This window comes from Ochotona curzoniae, unplaced genomic scaffold, assembly GCF_017591425.1.
Source record: "Ochotona curzoniae isolate NIBS_2020 unplaced genomic scaffold, NIBS_Ocur_1.0 contig_2699, whole genome shotgun sequence".
In the NCBI taxonomy this organism is placed as follows: Eukaryota; Metazoa; Chordata; class Mammalia; order Lagomorpha; family Ochotonidae; genus Ochotona; species Ochotona curzoniae.
This window is the reverse complement of record NW_024465561.1, coordinates 7,258,497-7,275,864: the sequence shown is the minus strand read 5'-3', so window position 1 is coordinate 7,275,864 and position 17,368 is coordinate 7,258,497. Positions and strand designations below refer to the sequence as shown.

The 17,368-nt window shown below is 53.9% G+C and overlaps 1 protein-coding gene across 1 annotated transcript in view; it reads right to left on the bottom strand.

The window, feature by feature from the left end:
• The window catches only part of ANKRD27 (ankyrin repeat domain 27), a 38,407-nt gene that overhangs the window by 11,326 nt on the left and 9,713 nt on the right, over nucleotides 1-17,368 (bottom strand). The window contains exons 2-17 of the mRNA XM_040976487.1: nucleotides 15,985-16,116; nucleotides 13,099-13,209; nucleotides 11,149-11,305; nucleotides 10,777-10,931; nucleotides 10,268-10,327; nucleotides 10,123-10,176; nucleotides 9,958-10,023; nucleotides 9,799-9,875; nucleotides 9,110-9,231; nucleotides 8,280-8,358; nucleotides 7,313-7,445; nucleotides 4,373-4,465; nucleotides 3,676-3,806; nucleotides 3,283-3,365; nucleotides 1,887-2,002; nucleotides 1,170-1,262 (exon numbers count right to left, since the gene is read on the bottom strand). Of these exons, the coding sequence (XP_040832421.1) occupies nucleotides 1,170-1,262; nucleotides 1,887-2,002; nucleotides 3,283-3,365; nucleotides 3,676-3,806; nucleotides 4,373-4,465; nucleotides 7,313-7,445; nucleotides 8,280-8,358; nucleotides 9,110-9,231; nucleotides 9,799-9,875; nucleotides 9,958-10,023; nucleotides 10,123-10,176; nucleotides 10,268-10,327; nucleotides 10,777-10,931; nucleotides 11,149-11,305; nucleotides 13,099-13,209; nucleotides 15,985-16,086 (1,632 nt within the window). The 5' untranslated portion in view covers nucleotides 16,087-16,116. The remainder of the gene's footprint in view (nucleotides 1-1,169; nucleotides 1,263-1,886; nucleotides 2,003-3,282; nucleotides 3,366-3,675; nucleotides 3,807-4,372; nucleotides 4,466-7,312; nucleotides 7,446-8,279; nucleotides 8,359-9,109; nucleotides 9,232-9,798; nucleotides 9,876-9,957; nucleotides 10,024-10,122; nucleotides 10,177-10,267; nucleotides 10,328-10,776; nucleotides 10,932-11,148; nucleotides 11,306-13,098; nucleotides 13,210-15,984; nucleotides 16,117-17,368) is intronic.

Genomic DNA, 17,368 nt, shown 5'->3' with positions numbered 1-17,368 from the left:
GAGGGTCCTTCTGCGACAAGCCTCCACAGAATCATGGCCACTGGTCCCTCAGGAGCTCCCCCGGGAGATCACACTTCCCACAAGTATGCAGTTACGTCCCATCGCTGATGGCATCATGGCCTGGCACCTTCATAGCAGGGGATGGCTTCCCCAACTTGTTCATCAGCCTTTTCCCTTGGAGGGCTCTGCTTTCCATCTGTCCACTTTAACAACCTGCAGCCGTGGCTGCAGCTCCGTGCTGGTCCTGTGAGCACCCCCTGCAGGTCTCAGGAGCTCCCCAGGCCCAGTACCCATGACAGGTCACTGTGCTGCTAGTAAGGAAAGGGCTGGACCTACACTGGCTGGCCTACAATGTGCTCCTGAGTTAGGACAGAAACTGGCAGGGAAAAAAAAGCGTAGGATCACCTTGTTGTACCTTAACCCCCTGACTACCTGTATAAATCTATCTGTGCGTGAGTACCAGCAGAGATGAGTGGCATGGAGAGTGGATGGGGAAAAGTAACATGTGCATGGTGAAACAGTCAGTGGAATTGGAGATTATGAAATTCCTCAACATTATTACAAAGTAGAAAGTGGGATATGCGACCATGTCCAGCAATCAATGGAAATGATTTCATTTCAGGATCACATACAGGGTGATTTAGCTCTCTGTTGCTTCTGTAGAAGTGGCTCTACCATGACTTAAAATATTTTAGTTTTTTTTTATAAAACCACCTACCCAGTGTTGCAATAATCATTAACACAGAAATGCCACATCAGGGCAAGGCATTTTGGCCCAGGTGTGATGATATTGGTTGGAACGTGCATGTCATCCAGGGGCCTGAATTTGTGAGCTTAAGCTCACTCTGATCCCAGCTTTCTGCTGGTGTGTAAGTGGAGGGGATAGCAAGTCAGGACTCAAGGAGTTGGCTTCTCGCCATCCACGTGGGAGTCCTGTATTGAGGTCCCAGTTTCTGGCCAAGCCCAGCCACGGCAGGCACTGGGAGATGAGTGCTCCCTTGCTCATTTGCCTTCTCTTGTTCCTCCTCTCGCCCACGCTCATTCCCCCCTTCATCCTTCTTTCTGCCTCTCAAATAAACAAGTTAAATGAAAACAAAACAGCCTTGAACTCATCAGAAAGTTGTCTTTCTCTGCATGTGAGGGGGGAGGGAATAGCAAAGGCTACTCACGTCCTCGTGGCCGTAGGTGCAGGCCAGGTGGAGAGGCGTGTTGCCGTTGTTATCCTGCGCGTCGGCGCTGGCCTTGTAGTGCAGCAGCAGCAGCTGCCCAAGGAGAGAAGACACAGCGGGGACGGGGCTGGGTGAGTGCCGCCAGCTCCCTCGGGCAGCATGTCCCTGACACTCACGAAGGGTCCCGTTTTTGGATTGGGCTCCATCTCATCTCCAGCTCGAGCTTCTCTGATCCAAGATCCACAAACAAAATGCCCCCAAAAGAAAGCTTTCTGTCAAACGTGATGCCACAGGCAGCAAATCCCACACTTGCCCTCACGTGGCAGTCAAAACACAGCTTCGCCAAAACCAGCATGTACAGTCTCCATGTGTCTTGTGTTTGGACATGGGTCCCACCTCAAGCTATCTCACTGAGCATAGGCAAATGTTGCAACATCTCAGAGAAACTTGAAACCCAATACATGTGGGCTGCCAGACATTCAGGACGGAGGATGCTCAGCCTGCAGTGACACCACCACCCTCATCCTTCCTGTCCTATCCGTGCGGGGAGCAAAGGATGCAGCCCACGAAGGGACTCATCTTAGAGGCTGAGCGACTTTCCAACGTAAACCTGACAATGTCATCGCCCCCAGACTTGCAGCTCCTGGCACCAGACCTGACGATGTCATCCCCCCCAGACTCGCAGCTCCTGGGGTGGCGCCAGCACAGCCAGCTCACCGTTACGCTCTGACAGCCCTTCTGGCATGCCAGGTGCAGCGGCGTCGCCCCGTGGTAGTCTGTGGCATTGACTGCAGCGCCCTTGGAGACCAGGAGGTCGATGAGAGATGCCTGCCCTGCAGAACACGAGGACTGTGTTACAGAGAAAAAAGGAGCACAGAGCGGCAGCCCAGACCCCAACTGCAAAACCAGCCACACTGTGTTAGCCCTGGTTGCCTGGACACGCCTGGGGCGTGAGAGGAAACAGCGCAGACGTAAAGCCAGATACCATATACCGGGGGAACTTCGGGGGAGCCTTCTAGGGGACCCGAGCCATACGCATCATGGAGGATGCCTGGGGTTGGCTGGTTCACAGGACGCAGTGTTCTGTAGGAGAAACGGCTCTGGGTGTCACCAAGTGGGAAGCAGCCAAGTTCAGGACAGTGCAGGCCACCCCCACACGACACCTACTGTGTGAACAACTCTATAGGAATCCCACACCCTCAGAAGTCAGGCTCTTCTCTCAGAGACAGGAGGGTGGCTGGCAACACTGGAGGAATCTGGGCTTTCCACTTTTTTTTTTAAAGGTTTATTTTCTTTTTATTGGAAAGTTAGATATACAGAGAGGAGGAGAGACAGAGAGGAAGATCTTCTGTCTGATGACTCACTCCCCAACCGGCTGCAACGGCCAGAACTGTGCCAGTCCAAAGCCAGGAGCCAAGAGGTTCTTCCAAGGTTCCCATGCGGGTGCAGGGTGCCTTGGGCCGTCCTCAACTGCTTTCCCAGGCTACAATCAGGGAGCTGGATGGGAAGTGGGGCTGTTGGGATTAGAACCGGTGCCCATATGGGATCTTGGCACGTGCGAGGCAAGAACTTTAGCCACTAGGCTACCACGCTGGGCCCTCCACTTTTAAAAACAAACACACTGCCTCCAGGCAGGACTACAGGAATATCCAGATGGAGCAGGCATGTCTACACCGGGAGGCAACAGGGGATGGTTCAAGTCATTGCATATGGCAGACCTGGAATGAGTCCCAGGCTCCTAGCTTTAGCCTGGCCCAGCCTTCACTATCGTGGGTATTTGGGGAGTAAACTAGCAGACGAGAGAGAGAGAGAATGAATCTGCCTTTCAGATAAATGAAATCAAATATTTCTAAAAAGAACCCCAAGGGGATAATTCTAAAGCCATTCTCCTAGCTTGGGTGCAAGCCTCACTCGCCAGCCCAGGTGTGAGCCACACACACAGGAGGCAGCACAGATGCCTCCTGCAGAACACCTGCTCCCCTTCTCTTCCCAGCCTCTGGATTCTGAGGGGTGGGCTCCCCACGAACCCCCTTCACTGCCTCCCCTAATCCCCGGCCATGAACCAGGCCTCGACCGGGCCACAGCGAGCACCGTTCCCTCAGAGCCCACATACCACAGAGGGCGGCCACGTGGAGGGGCGTGTGGCCCCTGTCATCCCTGGAGAACGGAGTGACAATGGATGGGTCATTCAGTCTCCTGAAATGCCAAGAAGACATTGAAGACTCAGCACAGGAATGGCCTGGCTGCACTGTGCACAGGGCGAGACTCCAGACAGGTTCTCCCACACAGCCCCAGGGATGGGCTGTGCCAGCTCATGATGAGCCTACAGCACCAGCAAGGTAGGTGGCCGACTCCAGTGTCCCCTGTCACTTCCTCTCAGGCAAACCCCACTCTGTCAGGGCGGGGCGGCTGTCCCTGTCCTGTTCTACCCACGCATCTGCACGCACTCACACTACAGGATTCCGTGGGGCCCCGTCACCCTGGACCTGCCCCGTTCGCCCCTTACCCAGACATCAGCTTCTCACAGTCATCGCAGAAGCACAGAGGGTGGCACATGGTCTGAGCGATGGCTTCTCTGTCATGGTCTTCTTGGCTCAAGAGTCTTTCTACTTCTTTCTGGTTGCCTGAGGCGATGTGCTGCAAAGTGACACCCAGAAACACCGTCCACATTTAAGGAACCGGTTATGATGTTTTGAAAGCACAAATTTCCCAAGAATCTTCTCAGGAACCCGTGCCTGTATCTTTTTTTTTTTTAACGGATGACGCAATCAGCTTTTGGAGAGCTACTACAAAGCAATTCCAGGTGGGGTGGCGTGAGAAGGTGGCGGTTTAGGTGAAACCACATTTGGGGACAGTGGCAGAACAAGTTGCTTGTTTCACACATTTGCCATAATTAAAACAGAAATGGAAACCCAGGACACAGCTCCAGAGCCCAGCAGAGGCACCACCAGGCCAGGGCCACCACCATGTATTTTGCCAGGCGGACAGAGATGAACAGTCCAGTAAAATTCTTTATGGTCCAGACCCCAGGTGCGCTGCCCAGCGCACCTGGCACTGCGGGAAGTGGACCGGCGTGATGGCTGCACACTTTAAGCTGGGATTCCCCGCCCCCGACCTGGGACAGGGAACATCAATGTTTTACACAGACGGCCCTGGCGCACGCTGAAGGACACGGGATCACACGCAGACACCCTGGGTCTCACCTGGAACAGGCAATCGATGGGGGTGGAGGCCATTTGGGACAGCGAGCTCATTCTCTGCTTCAGGAACAGCCTGTCGTCAGCTCCCTCAGACTCCTGGGGGGAAAGGTCACACAGCCTGCTCGTGACAGGACACGCCTCCAGCTCAGTCACTCATCAGGGGACAGGGGACAGTGGCTCCTCCCTGACACCTGGCATGGAGAATGCCCCCCTCCCCATCAGGTGGTCACACAGGGCTCCCTGGAAGTGGTGGCTCTGGAGAGGAGGGCGACAGGCCGCAGGTCACACGTATGCAATGTGTCACCTCCATGTGTCAAGGGCGGTGTGCTCACGCCATCTCCTCTGGGCAGGGTGTGGACATCCTGGCCGCTTCTATTCCCAGGTGTCCACCCTTACACCTGTATAGCACCACACACGGGGGAGAGCCAATTGTCAACCAGTGCCAGGCTGAACACCACCACCACAGATTCCATCCTATAGAAGATGAGACAGGGGCCCCTGGGTCCCCAAAGACCTGGGGGGAATTCCAGAGACAAAAGGAGACTCCAACTCTGTGTGTTTCTCACCTGCCGGAGCCACCCCTCTTGGTCCAATTGGCTCTCCATGTCACAGAAGCCTACAAGTGCTCAATGAATGACCAGGACACATCAACACTCACTCCAGCACTGCAGCTAAAGGACCGAGTCACAGCATAACTTCCAGAAAACGAACCTTGGTCGGGGGCGAAAAGGGAATTTTTTCCCCAGCTGAAGCTGTTGCCAGAGGAACTTCACAAAACTGGGGCACCACTTCTCTGTACAGGCTTGGAGCCTGGTCATAGAGCCAACAACTCCTCGGTTGGAGGTTGGGAGGGGGACGTGGGCCGTTCCTGGGGGCCACTGCCAATAGGGAGCCTCTGACCAGTACCCCAGTTAGCCCAACAAGGAGCAGCACCCCGCCCGTGAAGAGCTGCCCCCGTCCCAGGCCATATTAAAGCATTTGCAGTCTGTCTGTGGTTTACAGTTGAGCAGATAAGGGCTGGATGAATATCAGAGGTGAGTAAAGACAGGCTTTCTGCCTCAGCTTGCTGGGACCCTGGGAAGGGCAGGCAGACAAGGAGAGGGGCTGAGTCTCCAGGGAAGATGGAGCTATGAGAAAGGGCCCACCTGGGAAGGGACAGAGGTCATCTGTCCACAGCAGGAAGGCAGGAAAGGTCCCTGTGTCCCCTACCCAGAGGCCAACCCACTGGTCTCAGAAGGTTGAGGTTTTCCTTCAGGAACAGGCTGCAAGGAAGTTATGCAGTCAGCTCAGGTCTGACCATGTGCCTGGTGCAGCTACAGCACACAGTTCTCAGTGAAACCTAACCTGACCCGACTTACGGACACTCAGCTCTGACGCTTCCCAAAACCCTTGCAGGCCATGAGGGATCTTTCTCTAGGGAGCAACACCAATGCCCAGCACGGGCTTCATGCCCTCTCAAAGGGGACTTCCCCACTCAAGAGGAGCCCGTGAGCACACACTGGCATTGCCCAAGACCATGAGATACACTCTGTCAGTAACAGAGGGAGCTCGTCTCCTGTAACGTGCAAGGCATGGACTTCAGTGGATCACGATGACAACCCATGCCTTGGCTTGACACCCAACAGACTCAGTCATTCTGCAACCAGGACAGGCCAGGGCCAGGCAGCCCAGACAAGAGGGGTCCCTCGTCTCTACTTGCCTGTCCCAGCTAAATACCATGCCTGGGGGCTTCCTGACAGGAAATACCAGGGAGTCCAGAAACAGTGAGGCCCAGCGAGGGGATACCACAGACACAAGCAGGGGTTCTGGAGTGTCCCATGGGGGCTTCTGATGCAATGATCCCTCAGACAGTCCATGCAAATGACAAAATGACCATGGCCACACCTTGCTAGAGTGCCACAGAAAGAAAGCAGGCAGGACAGCCGCGCTACGGGGGACAACAGGGTAGGGGTGGACACCTCCTACCAGGTGACAAGAGTCCTGGCCCACACCCCAACAAGGAGCACTCCAACTCCACTGCAGGGTACAAGAGCCAGAAAGATAGTGACTGATCAGACCCACTGTAGGGAAGGAACAGGGGCGGGGATTACCATGGAAAACCAGCCCAGATACGCCAAGGGCAGCACAGGTCCTCAGAACCTCACAGAGAATAACTTGCTCTAAGAACCCTTCTTCCCCACCTGCAGACACGAATACACACGCATGCCAAAATGACAGTGACTCCACCTGACTCACGCAAACAGACAAGGCAAGCACATCAGAGAGGGGATGAGCCCTGTGAGTGAGCCAGGGATCAACCCAGACCCCAGACAACAGATCTGAATTCTTCATAAAGCCCTGTGATGCTGGCAGGTTACGTGCCAACAGGCGCAGCACAATCCTGAACTCTAGAAAGAACATCTGTATACACAATGAAAAAAAGACATAGCAAAACGTTACCAAGCCATCCCTGGCTACCAAGTTGATGCAGTGGTTTGTCATTGTCACTGCGGCTTCGTAAGCTGGTGATGTAGTAAAGGAGGCCAGCAAGGCACACTCGCCTGAAGACCTCACAAGTCACAGCAAAACACAGCCACCTCCTCTGGCCAAAGCTCAGCAAGCCACCAGCCAAGAGAGCAACCACACAGCCACCTCACCCCTACACCTGCACCAGTGAACCATCAGTCACTTCAGGCCTGTCTTCATCAAGGAAGCCCCGTTCTGAACCCAACCCCCCAGGGGCTTAATGAAGCAGCATATTGACAGTGCAAACAATAGGGACAACTCATTGCCTTCTCAGTCTACTGGGAGGCTCACTGGTTGGTTGGTCACATGGTCTTCGAGGCGCACAGCCCTCACACAGCTGAGGGTGGGCCTCGCTCTGGGGGAGACCATCTGGGAACCTCATCCCCACGCACCAAGCCCAGAACCCTGACCCAGGGGCAGGGCAGGGGTGCAGCTCACGGGTGGCTTGGTGGAAAGGCTCCCTTGCCGGATGTACTCAATGGCAGCCTCCACTGAGGTCAAGCAGTACCCCAACTCATCTTTGGCTGAGCTGCTGAATCGGAAGTTTTTGATGTAACTCAGATTCGCCATCCTAACAAAAGCAAGAAGAAAAGTTTACTGTTGGATACCAACCAGCATTCTTGCCAAAACAATGCTATGAGTGTGAGCAATGGATCTAACACCTGTTTGCCTGGGGTGTTGGCACATCCATCTATATGCAGAGCATGTGCAATTAGGAGAACGAACGTAACTACCTATTACTTCCCCAGCACAGCCTAGTGTGTAGAGAGCTGACTGTTCAAATGCAAGCTGTGGGTTCCTGTGGAGAGAGGATAGATTCTGGATCAGAAAGAACTGGAGTCAAATTCCTGCTCAGCCACCAACCAGGTGTGTGACCTGGAATGAGAAGGGGATGCCCGCTGGGCCTCAGTTCTCCCATCTGTGAGTGGAAAGCCAGCCTCTCTCTCTGCAGGATGAGGGCAGGGAGGCTGAGGCCCAGCACGTGGCTCCTAGAAGGTAAACAAATAAAGGAGGCTCATCGGGGCAGCACTGTGGTGTAGTATATGAAACCTCTGCCTATGGTGTCAGCATGCTATATGGGCACCAATTGGAGTCCTGGCTGTTCCACTTCCCATCAAGCTCCCTGCAAAGGATGGCCCAAGAGGCCCCTGCAACCACATGGGAGACGTGGAGGAAGCTCCTGGTTCCTGACCAGCCCAGTCATTTGGAAAATGAACCAGCCAATGGAAGCTCTGTTTCCATCTCTCCTTTTCTCTATTAAAAAAAAAAATCTGCCTTTCAAATAAAAGTAAATAAATTTTTTTAAAAGGAGGCTCATTGTAGAACTGCACTAAAGCTGCTGTGGCACAGTATGGCCATTTCAAAACAGCATTAAAAAAAAAAAAAAAAACAGAAGCCACGTTACCAGTTAGGGATGTCTGTTTTCACAAGCAAATACAATAGGACAGACAGCAGGTCATCAGCACACATGGTCTCCAAGTTAACTGCAAGGAGGAAATGCAAGTTCAAAGTCAATCATGAGACTCAAGAGGACTGGCAAGTGCATGACCACTCAACCCACAGAGAGCACGCTCCAGTCAGATCACCACACCCCAGACCACTTCCTGCAGAGTCCCGAAGGCAGGTCAGAAAACGCCCACAGCTTAGGAACGTGTACCAGAGACAGGTAACTAAACTGCAGGCTGCCCAGGCAGCTGCGGGGAGCCTGGGCAAGTGGTGACCGTGCCCAGCACCATCACCCAATGCCCTGGCTCCTGGAGGTCACCTGGGAGACTCTCGTGACCAAGTGGAGCTTCATTCTATTAAATTTTTTTTTCTAGTCTGAAGTTTTAAATAACGCATTCCTGGGTTTAAAAAAAAATGCAAATACAAAAGAGGGAAGTGGAAATGCTCCCCCCTCCCCACCGCGCCCAGCAAGCCAGCAGGCTCCCTTCCCGAGGCTCTCATGCAGGTTCCTGTGCACCTCTGCAGGGTCGGGCTGGGGCCTCACCACCACCCACAGTCACGCACGCCCCTGCCACCACATGCCTGTGCTCTTCCCTCACCCTGCTTCCACACACACAGAAAGCCTTATCCTTACCAGGCTGTTCTTTAATCCTACCCTAACCATGTCTGATGTAGCACTCCCCCTAACCCCGCCTCCACAAAGTTTGTAAGCACAGGCCCAATCAGAACAGACTCTGGGACACCCACACTCCTCAGGATGGTGTGGGCAGCCCTGGCCCCAGCACCTACCTCTCTGGCTGGGGGACTGCGTGATGAGCTGCACCACCTTGCGCAAACACATGAGCTTCTGCTGCGGGGAGGTGCACTTGTTCAGCTGTGCCAGCTCCCTCTTGGCACGAGGGATATTGAAGCTGTGTGGAAAGGGACAACTTGAGAAGGCGGCTGGAGGGCCCTTCTTCCTGGATCTGAGGGCACACCTTGAGTCGTAACGCTCCTTATAACAGTAACAGTACTTAACAGACAAAACAGGTACCAGGAAGTCGTTGGACTCAAGGAAAACAAAACAAAACAAACCAACCAACCACTGGGGGAGCTTGAAACTCCATCTAGGCTGCTAGGTAACAGAGCTATGCCAGAGATGTAGAGTGAACAGAAATACTTAGCTCCAGAAGGACTGCTACTGGAGACATCTGTGCACCCCAAGGGAAAGGTAAATGAACAGGAGGGCGGGTGCCTGCATGGCAGGGAGGGAGCCACACCCTACCCACACACCCTAGCCGGGTGGGTTAGGTGCCCACGTGCAGACTGGCTGCACAAAATCCATGCCCTTCAGCTCCCACGCAGCTGGCATGCTGGTGCAAAGGGCAGCCCTCCCTCTGCACCCATGAGTGACCACACTGTGCGTCAACACCAGCAGGGTCCCGTGGGCACGCCGCGAGGACGCAGACGGTGCCCCAGGCTCCGAGCGCACCCTTTACCTGAACTCAGGTTTCACACCGATGTCCCTCTGCTGAAGGTCTTGAAGGCTTCTCGTGATTTTGTTAAAGGCGGCATCCTGACAACAGATTTCAACGAGGCTTCAAACTTCTCATCCAGGAGTACAAAGGGGAGGCTTCCGCCCTGCGCTGAGCACCTACCTCGCTTGCCTCCACGGTCCCCACATACTTAAAGATGAGGTCGTAAATCTCATGGTGGACGTACATCTGTGAGAGCAGCAACAGAGCCCAAGGTCAACGGGGCAGGGAGGGGGTGTGTGGGTCCACAGAGGGCCGTGTGGCCGCGGCTGCCCTCCCCTCCCTCACCTCCACTGCCTGCTTCATCAGGTTCATTTGGGCCTCCTGCTTGGCAAGTGTTTTCTGCAGGCAAGAGAAGCAGATTTAGGGGACCTGGACCTGCAGGTGGGCATGCCACCACCCTCTCTGGGCAGGAGGTGCTGTGTGCACTCACCAGGTGGGAGTCCCGCAGGAGCTGCTGGAGGCATTTGGTGTAGAGCGCATTCACCGAGTCCTGCGGAACAGAGGTGGGGTGGGGGGGTGTCACCTTACCGACCCTCGACCCTCGGCTCAGCATCACGCCCAACGCACTTCCCGCACAATCAGCTTTCAGGGGCTCATGCAAGCTTCACTGAGTCAGTTTTGTGATGACTTGTTTTTAAAATATACATTTCTAAGGTATACATGCATTAAAAGTCAGCATGCATTTACCCCTGAGGGTTAACACAGATGACAGTACTACTTGTTTTTAGACTTCACAGAGTTCAAATTTTTCGAGAGTGGTTGAGGCCACCCTTTTTTTCATCCCAGAGAAACCCATGAAGCCGAGTTTCCAAGCTGTGGAGGTGGCACCCGAGGGCAGGTTCAGAGCCAGAGAAGAATCGCTTCTCGGCCTTTTGGCTAAGATCAAGTGCAGAGCAAGAGACGGGGTGTGCCCCACACGGCACCACGTGAGCTACTGACTATGTGCTGACGGAGGCTCTTCCTGTCACACTCGCGGAAGGCACGGTGGAAGGATGCCACGCTCCGGTCAAACTTCTCCGAGTGTCTTCCCAGAAACTCTCGCACATCCTCGATGGTTTTCAGGGAGAAGGGATCTGAGGGCGTCGAAGGCTCTTCTGAAACAGAGAGGTGCAGGGTCGAGGCCGGGAGGGGGGACGCGGCCCATCCTGGTCCTCCTCTCACAGACCCCAGGGCCTCATCCTCCCAGGCCGGAGGGCAGAGAGGGCAACGGGCTGCCATTCAGATAGCATCCTCTAACAAGAGGACAGCCTGAGATGCTTAGCTTTTTAATTCTTGCGCCAGGAGAAAGTTCCAGAAACCCATGTTTCCTACCTGTGCTCTCTCTCTTTTCCAAAGGATGCGCTATACACAAGATGCTGAAACTTTCTTCCTTCTCGTTGTAGAAAGTTTCTTCAAAGAGAATGGGCACTGAGAGAAGGCAGGCAAAGCCAGCTCCTAGCTTGATCCTGTTCCCTTGTATGAAGACTTCCTGCAAACGAAAGCCACCCACCACTGCACCAGCAGCCGGGGGTCATGACCACAGAGCCCCTCCCAGATCACCCCCATTCTCCCCGCAGTGTGACTCTGGCTGGGCACACAAACACTCCCCTGCTTTGTTTTCTGTGATACTCAATTACCACAAGGGAAGAAGCACCAGGGCTATTCCTCCACTAGAGGAAATCCTGTACCCTTCGGGGGGGGAAGACACACAGACTCTCCTGTCTGGCACAGTCAACAATGGGGGTGCCTCTGTGCTGAGGGAGGGGCTGGAGAACACACAGGCTAGCCTCCCCCAGCCCTGCCGCCCTGCGCCCCGCTCACTCAGCCCTGGCTGGGATGGCCCAGCCACCACGAGTTGGACTACTCTGCTCTCTATAGACAGAGTATCCGGTTCATACAAGAACTAGTGACAGACAGCTATGACGAGCAAGCAAGTCCTGGGCAGGAAAACGCCTGCTCCTCTCCCCCTACCCCAGAGCAGACCTTCTGGGAGCCCCACTCTGCAGCCTTTCCCCATCATGCCCACCAGCCTCAGCTGCCAAGTCAAGGGCCCAAATCACAACCAGAGTCCCAGGTAGGAGGGCAGCGCAGCTGGGCTCCCCCAAGGACATGTGGGTCAAGTGCTGCCTGTGATGGTGGCATCCCATGTGAGTGTGGATGCTCTGCTTCTGATCCAGCTCCCTGCTAAGGAGCCCGGGAAAGCAGCAGGGCCCCTGCACCCACACGAGAAGGAGCTCCCAGCTCACAGCCCGGTCCAGCGCCAGCCGCTGTGACCACCTGGGAGTAAAACCAACATATGAAAGACCTCTCTCCCTCTCCTTCTCTCTGTCTCTCCCTGTCTCTGCAAGTCTTTCAAATAAATATGTGTTTCAACAATAATAAAAGGATACGCAGAACTGCCTTGGGGTATAGAGAAAGACTGAGGACCCTGTGCGTGTAGGTGGAGAACAGATGAAGACAGACAAATGCAAAATGGCTGACCTTGACTGGCACTGGGGAGGGGTGCCCCAAGTTTCCTAGATTCCACAGCTACTTTCCATAGATTAAAAATAAGGTGCTGATTAAATTATTTAAATTAACTCATTAGGATAAAAAACCTTTAAAAAATAATCATCCCTGGGCCTGATGTGATGGTTCAGTGGCTAAATCCTCCCCTTACAAGCGCCAGGATCCCATACGGGCACAGGTTCATGTCCTGGCTACTCCACTTCCCATCCAGGTCCCTGCTTGTGGCCTGGGAAAGCAGTCAAGGATGGCTCAACGCCTTGGGACGCTGCACCAGTATGAGAGACTCAGAGGAAGCTCTTGGCTTCAGATCAGCTCAGCTCTGGCCATTGAGGCCATCTGGGGAGTGAACAGGCAGATGGAAGATCTTCCCCTCTCTCTCCTTCTTTCCATAAATCTAATCTGCTTTTGAAATTAAAATAAATAACCCCCCCCCTTTTTTTTAAAAGAAGATAGCCACTCCTGATGCTCACTTACAAACCCACAAGCTTTCCCTGGCATGGCAAGTGTTCCCACCCCATGGGCCAAGTGGGACGCTGGCCCCTCTGGACACCAAGGCGTCACCCTGGGACCTGAGGCATTAACAGCTCCCCTTTCTCCAAGGCAGGAGCCCCTCCAGCAGTTCCACAGGCTGCTGTGTGTATATATGCATGGGTGCATGTCACCAGTTACCCCGTAAGAATGCAGACGTGGAAGGCTAGGAAACTGGGTTCAGGATCCTCCTCCCCAACCCCAAACGCTGAGTGAACTCTGGCTGGTCCCTCCAGAGTTGAATACCTTTCCATTTAAGGTCTGAAAATGCTCATCCACTGGAACCAAGACATAGGACTCGAACTGACACGTGGACTGAATGCTGCTTGTCAGGCTGCCTTTGCAGGGTACCAGCACCTGGAGGAAATCAACAGGGAGATCGGGAGACAGGGGCCCCACTCAAGCTTCTGCAGAACCACCTGTCTCCAGGAGGACACACAGGCTAAGAGTCGCCCGGCATCACTGGCTAGCGCACCCATGGCCACTAAGACTGGGTCCGTGAGCCGCTGTGACAGAAACAGACACTCCCCACACCAGGCAGGAATTGGACAAGGACTATACAGTTCTGGACAATCTTCGGACCTGGGAAGTGCCGGGCTCCTCCTGGACTCAGCACCGCCACCGCCTCTACCTCCCTCCATGTCCCACTGTGGCCAACAGCCCACTTCCCAGGACCAACCACACAGGAAGGAGTCCAGGGGAGGGAAATGGGGTGGTCGCACTTAATCCCACCACTCGAGAGAGAGAAACACTTGCAGCTGAAGACAACGTCACTATGACCTTACTACCCCTCCTCTGCTTTCAGCCTTGCTATGATCATAGTCTGCGACGATGCAGTGGGTGCTGGAGACCAAGGTCCCGAGCACAGGCTGCCACACCCACTGGAAATGTCTCAGGGTGCCCAACTCGGGCTGTGGAGCAGGTTCAGTCCAGAATGTGCAAAACCAAACATAGAGCACCCTGCGGCCCAGCACAGCACAGCAGGAGGGAGGAGTCTAGCTACCAGGGGAGCTCTTGACCCCAGCCAACCACAAGCACATGGAGCTCCCCGCTCAGCTCAAGGATTCTTTTCTTTTTTTAATTTCAGTTATTCACGTAATTTTTTTTTTTTTTGGAGAGGTAGTAAGCCCTCTCATCCAAGGCTCCACTCCCCAAATTCCTAAAACAGCCAGGAGTTGAAAACTCAGTCCAGGTGAGTGGCAGGAATCCAAACTCTTCAGCCATCAGCCCAGCCTCCTAAGAACTGCTTCAGCAGCAAGCTGGAGTCAGGGCCCGGGGCTCAGAGCCGAACCCACTCTGGCACTCCTGTGTGGGACACATGCATCCTGACCAGAGGTGCACCTGCTAGGACTCAAACACTGTAAGAGGATTCTTCAGGATTACATGTGCCTCCAAGGAAGGCGCTCCAGCAAGAACACCCTTCATGGGGCCACCGCCCAGGGCAGCCAGGACAAAGCTCCAGAAGCAGATGGTCTACAGCCTGTCATTGGTCCTTGGTTCCTGCTTGTGTCACAGGGGAATGCCTGACACACATGCGAGTGTGAGACAGGAGCAGCAACACGCCAGGATACGCTCTCATGGTGTCACAGGTGGTCTCTTCCCCCATGCTCCTTGGAGCTCCCAAAGCAGGGGAAGCTGAGGGCTGTCACCTGCAACGTAGCCTGGCCAAGGTCAAGTCAACATTAGGTGGCTACGAGGGAAGCGGCTGATTCAAGCAGAGAGGTAAGCCTCCTTCCAGAACTAAGATTTCATGACTCAAAAAGAGTAAAAATACTAAAAAGCATTCAGCTTGAGGAAACAGGCAAGTAGGAAGCTCTAGGTCTCAGGCGCTCCAAAAACAATTGCTGTGTTTGAAAAGCCATCACAGTTCACAACTCTGGAATGCTGGGATGGTGTGCACCCAGGAAGCAGAGGCACACCTGACGGGGTAGCAGGGAGGCTGCTGGTGACAGCCCCATTCCTCCTACCCTCTACCCTGGCCGGCTGTGGAGACAGCAGCCCACATGCCAGGGGGGACTGGCTGGAGCTAGGGTGGCTAATCAAGACCCCGTCCTCCCAAATGTCCGGCAGCACAGGGAAGCAGAACAACAGATACAGACAGACATCTGTCCCCACCCGATCCTCCAGCCTGCAAGCAGTTTATAGGGTTCCCTAAAGGAACACTGTGTTCCCCACACATATGCGTGAAGCCCCCAGAATCTCACAAAGTGCCTCTCAATTTTTATTTTCAATGAACATGATGACTTACAAAGTCCAAAGTAAAAAAAAATTCTGAAACAAACATGTAAGTCACAGAACTAATCCTGACAGCTGCCAAGGGCCTTTAAACCAGACCTCTGCAGCAGAGGCGAAGGAAGCTTGGTTCTGGTTTCCCAGAGGGGCAGCCAGACCCCGTTGGCAACCTGTGCTAACCTGACTTTTCCTGACTTCTCGTTGCATTTACACCCTGGACACTTGGTGTACCTGAGCAGAATCGCACAGCATGGGAGGCGAAACACAAACAGGAGATGAGAAGGGGAAAGTGCCCAAGAAAGAAGGCAGATGGCCACAGCCACCAAAATGCACCCAGTACACACACATCCCCAGGAGCTCGGGCCAACTCCACCAACCCAAAAACCTGGAAGACCCGCCCCAAGGGGCCGGCCCTCTCTCCACACAGCAGGATGGCTAATGCCTCCTTTCTGCTTCTCCCACGCCCATGACCTAACCACCCCTGAAAGCTTTCATGGCCGTGTCCTCTTTCCCAGTTCTTTCCTGAGACATTCACCAGAGCTATAGACCAACATGTCATACGCTCCCTGCTTCCAATGGACTCATGAGGAGGAACATGGCCAATAGGATCAACTATCATCATTGCCCTAGGAGCCCTCACAGTCCACCAACCAGAGAGAGACTGAGGCAGGCACCCTGAGAATGCAGTGGCCTGCAGGGCATCCCTAGAAGGGCCCAGAAGAGGGTGAGGCTGGGACAGCAGGCCCAGCAGGCTTCTGGAGGAGTTCCTGGTATCCCTTGCTGTTCATTCACACTTGAGCTGGGGGCTCCCTGGAAACCTCCCCGACTCCAAACTTCTAGCCTTGCCCATGTCCACACCCACGCCCAGGAACCAACCACCCTCGGGACCAGTATGCTTACAGTGCCGTGGGCCTGGGCCACCTTGCTGCACAGGTCCGGCCGCCACTTCTGAAGAGCCAGGTAGAAAGGGTTTTTCAGGAGATCTTCATCATACAGAGCCATAAGGGCTGCAGGTGGGACAAAGCGCGCTTCCTGGGATGGAGGAGGGCAAGGCAGAGAATGAGTACCTTCAGATGTCCAGGACACATCCAAGCCTCCATCTAGCAACTTCTAAAAGGCATTTTCAACACCTGTCATTCTGCTCCAGCCTTAACGTGCCATCAGACACTATCAAACTTAATTCACCAATGCCGGAATGATCTATATGCTCATTAAATGATGTGTACATTGAAGTCAGAAATTCTTGTTAAGGCCCAATTCATGACCAAAGTTTAAATGGCCATTTTTATTATATACTCCATGGCCAAAACTGTAATGTGCTAAAGATGCTCCCTGTATCTTTGCTGAAACAGTTCAAGCACATGAAAAAGTACTGAGTCATAATGCAAACCTACCCATACAGAACTACCAAATCGAGCTCAGCACAGTAGCCAAGAGATTAAAGTCCTCACCTGTATGCACCAGGATCCGTATGGGCACTGGTGCATGTCCCCCGTGCTCCACTTCCCATCCAGCTCCCTGCTTGTGGCCTGGGAAAGCAGTCGAGGACGGCCCAAGGCCTTGGGGCCCTAAACCTGCATGGGAGACCCAGAAGAGGCTCCAGGTTCCTGGCTTTGGATTGGTGCAGCTGTGGCCATTGCAGCTGCTTGGAGAGTGAATCAATGGATGGAAGATCTTCCTCTCTGACTTTCTAATAGTTAAAAAAAAAAAAAAAGGAATTAGCAAATCACAACACTTTGTCAATTCTGTATTTAAAGACTATTCTATTCTACTTTTAAGGACAGAGAGACAGAAAGAGAGAAATTGCTTCCACTGCTTCACTCCCCAAATGGCCACAATGGCCACAGCTAAACCAGACTGAAGGCAGAAGCCAGTAGCCTCATCCAGGTCTGCCACATGGGTACAGCGGCCCCAAGCACATGGATTATCTTCCACTGCTTTTCCAGGTACATTAGCAGGGAGCTGGATTAGAAATGGAGCAGACGGGTCTCAAGTTAGTGCCCTTGTGGGATGTAGCACCACGGGTGGAGGCCACAATGCCGGCCCCTTCATTTTAAAGGCAGAGCAACAGAGGCAAAGATCATTGATCTGCTGCTGGCTCACTCCCCAGATGCCTGCAACAGCCAAGGCTAGGCAAGGCCAAATGCAGGAGTCAGGAACTCCATCCAGGGCTCCCAAGTGGGTGGCAGGGACCCACTGCTGCCCAGATTGAACATTAACGGGAAGCTGGATTGGAAGCAGAGCTGGGACTCAATCCCAGGCACTCCGGCTTGGGATGCAGATG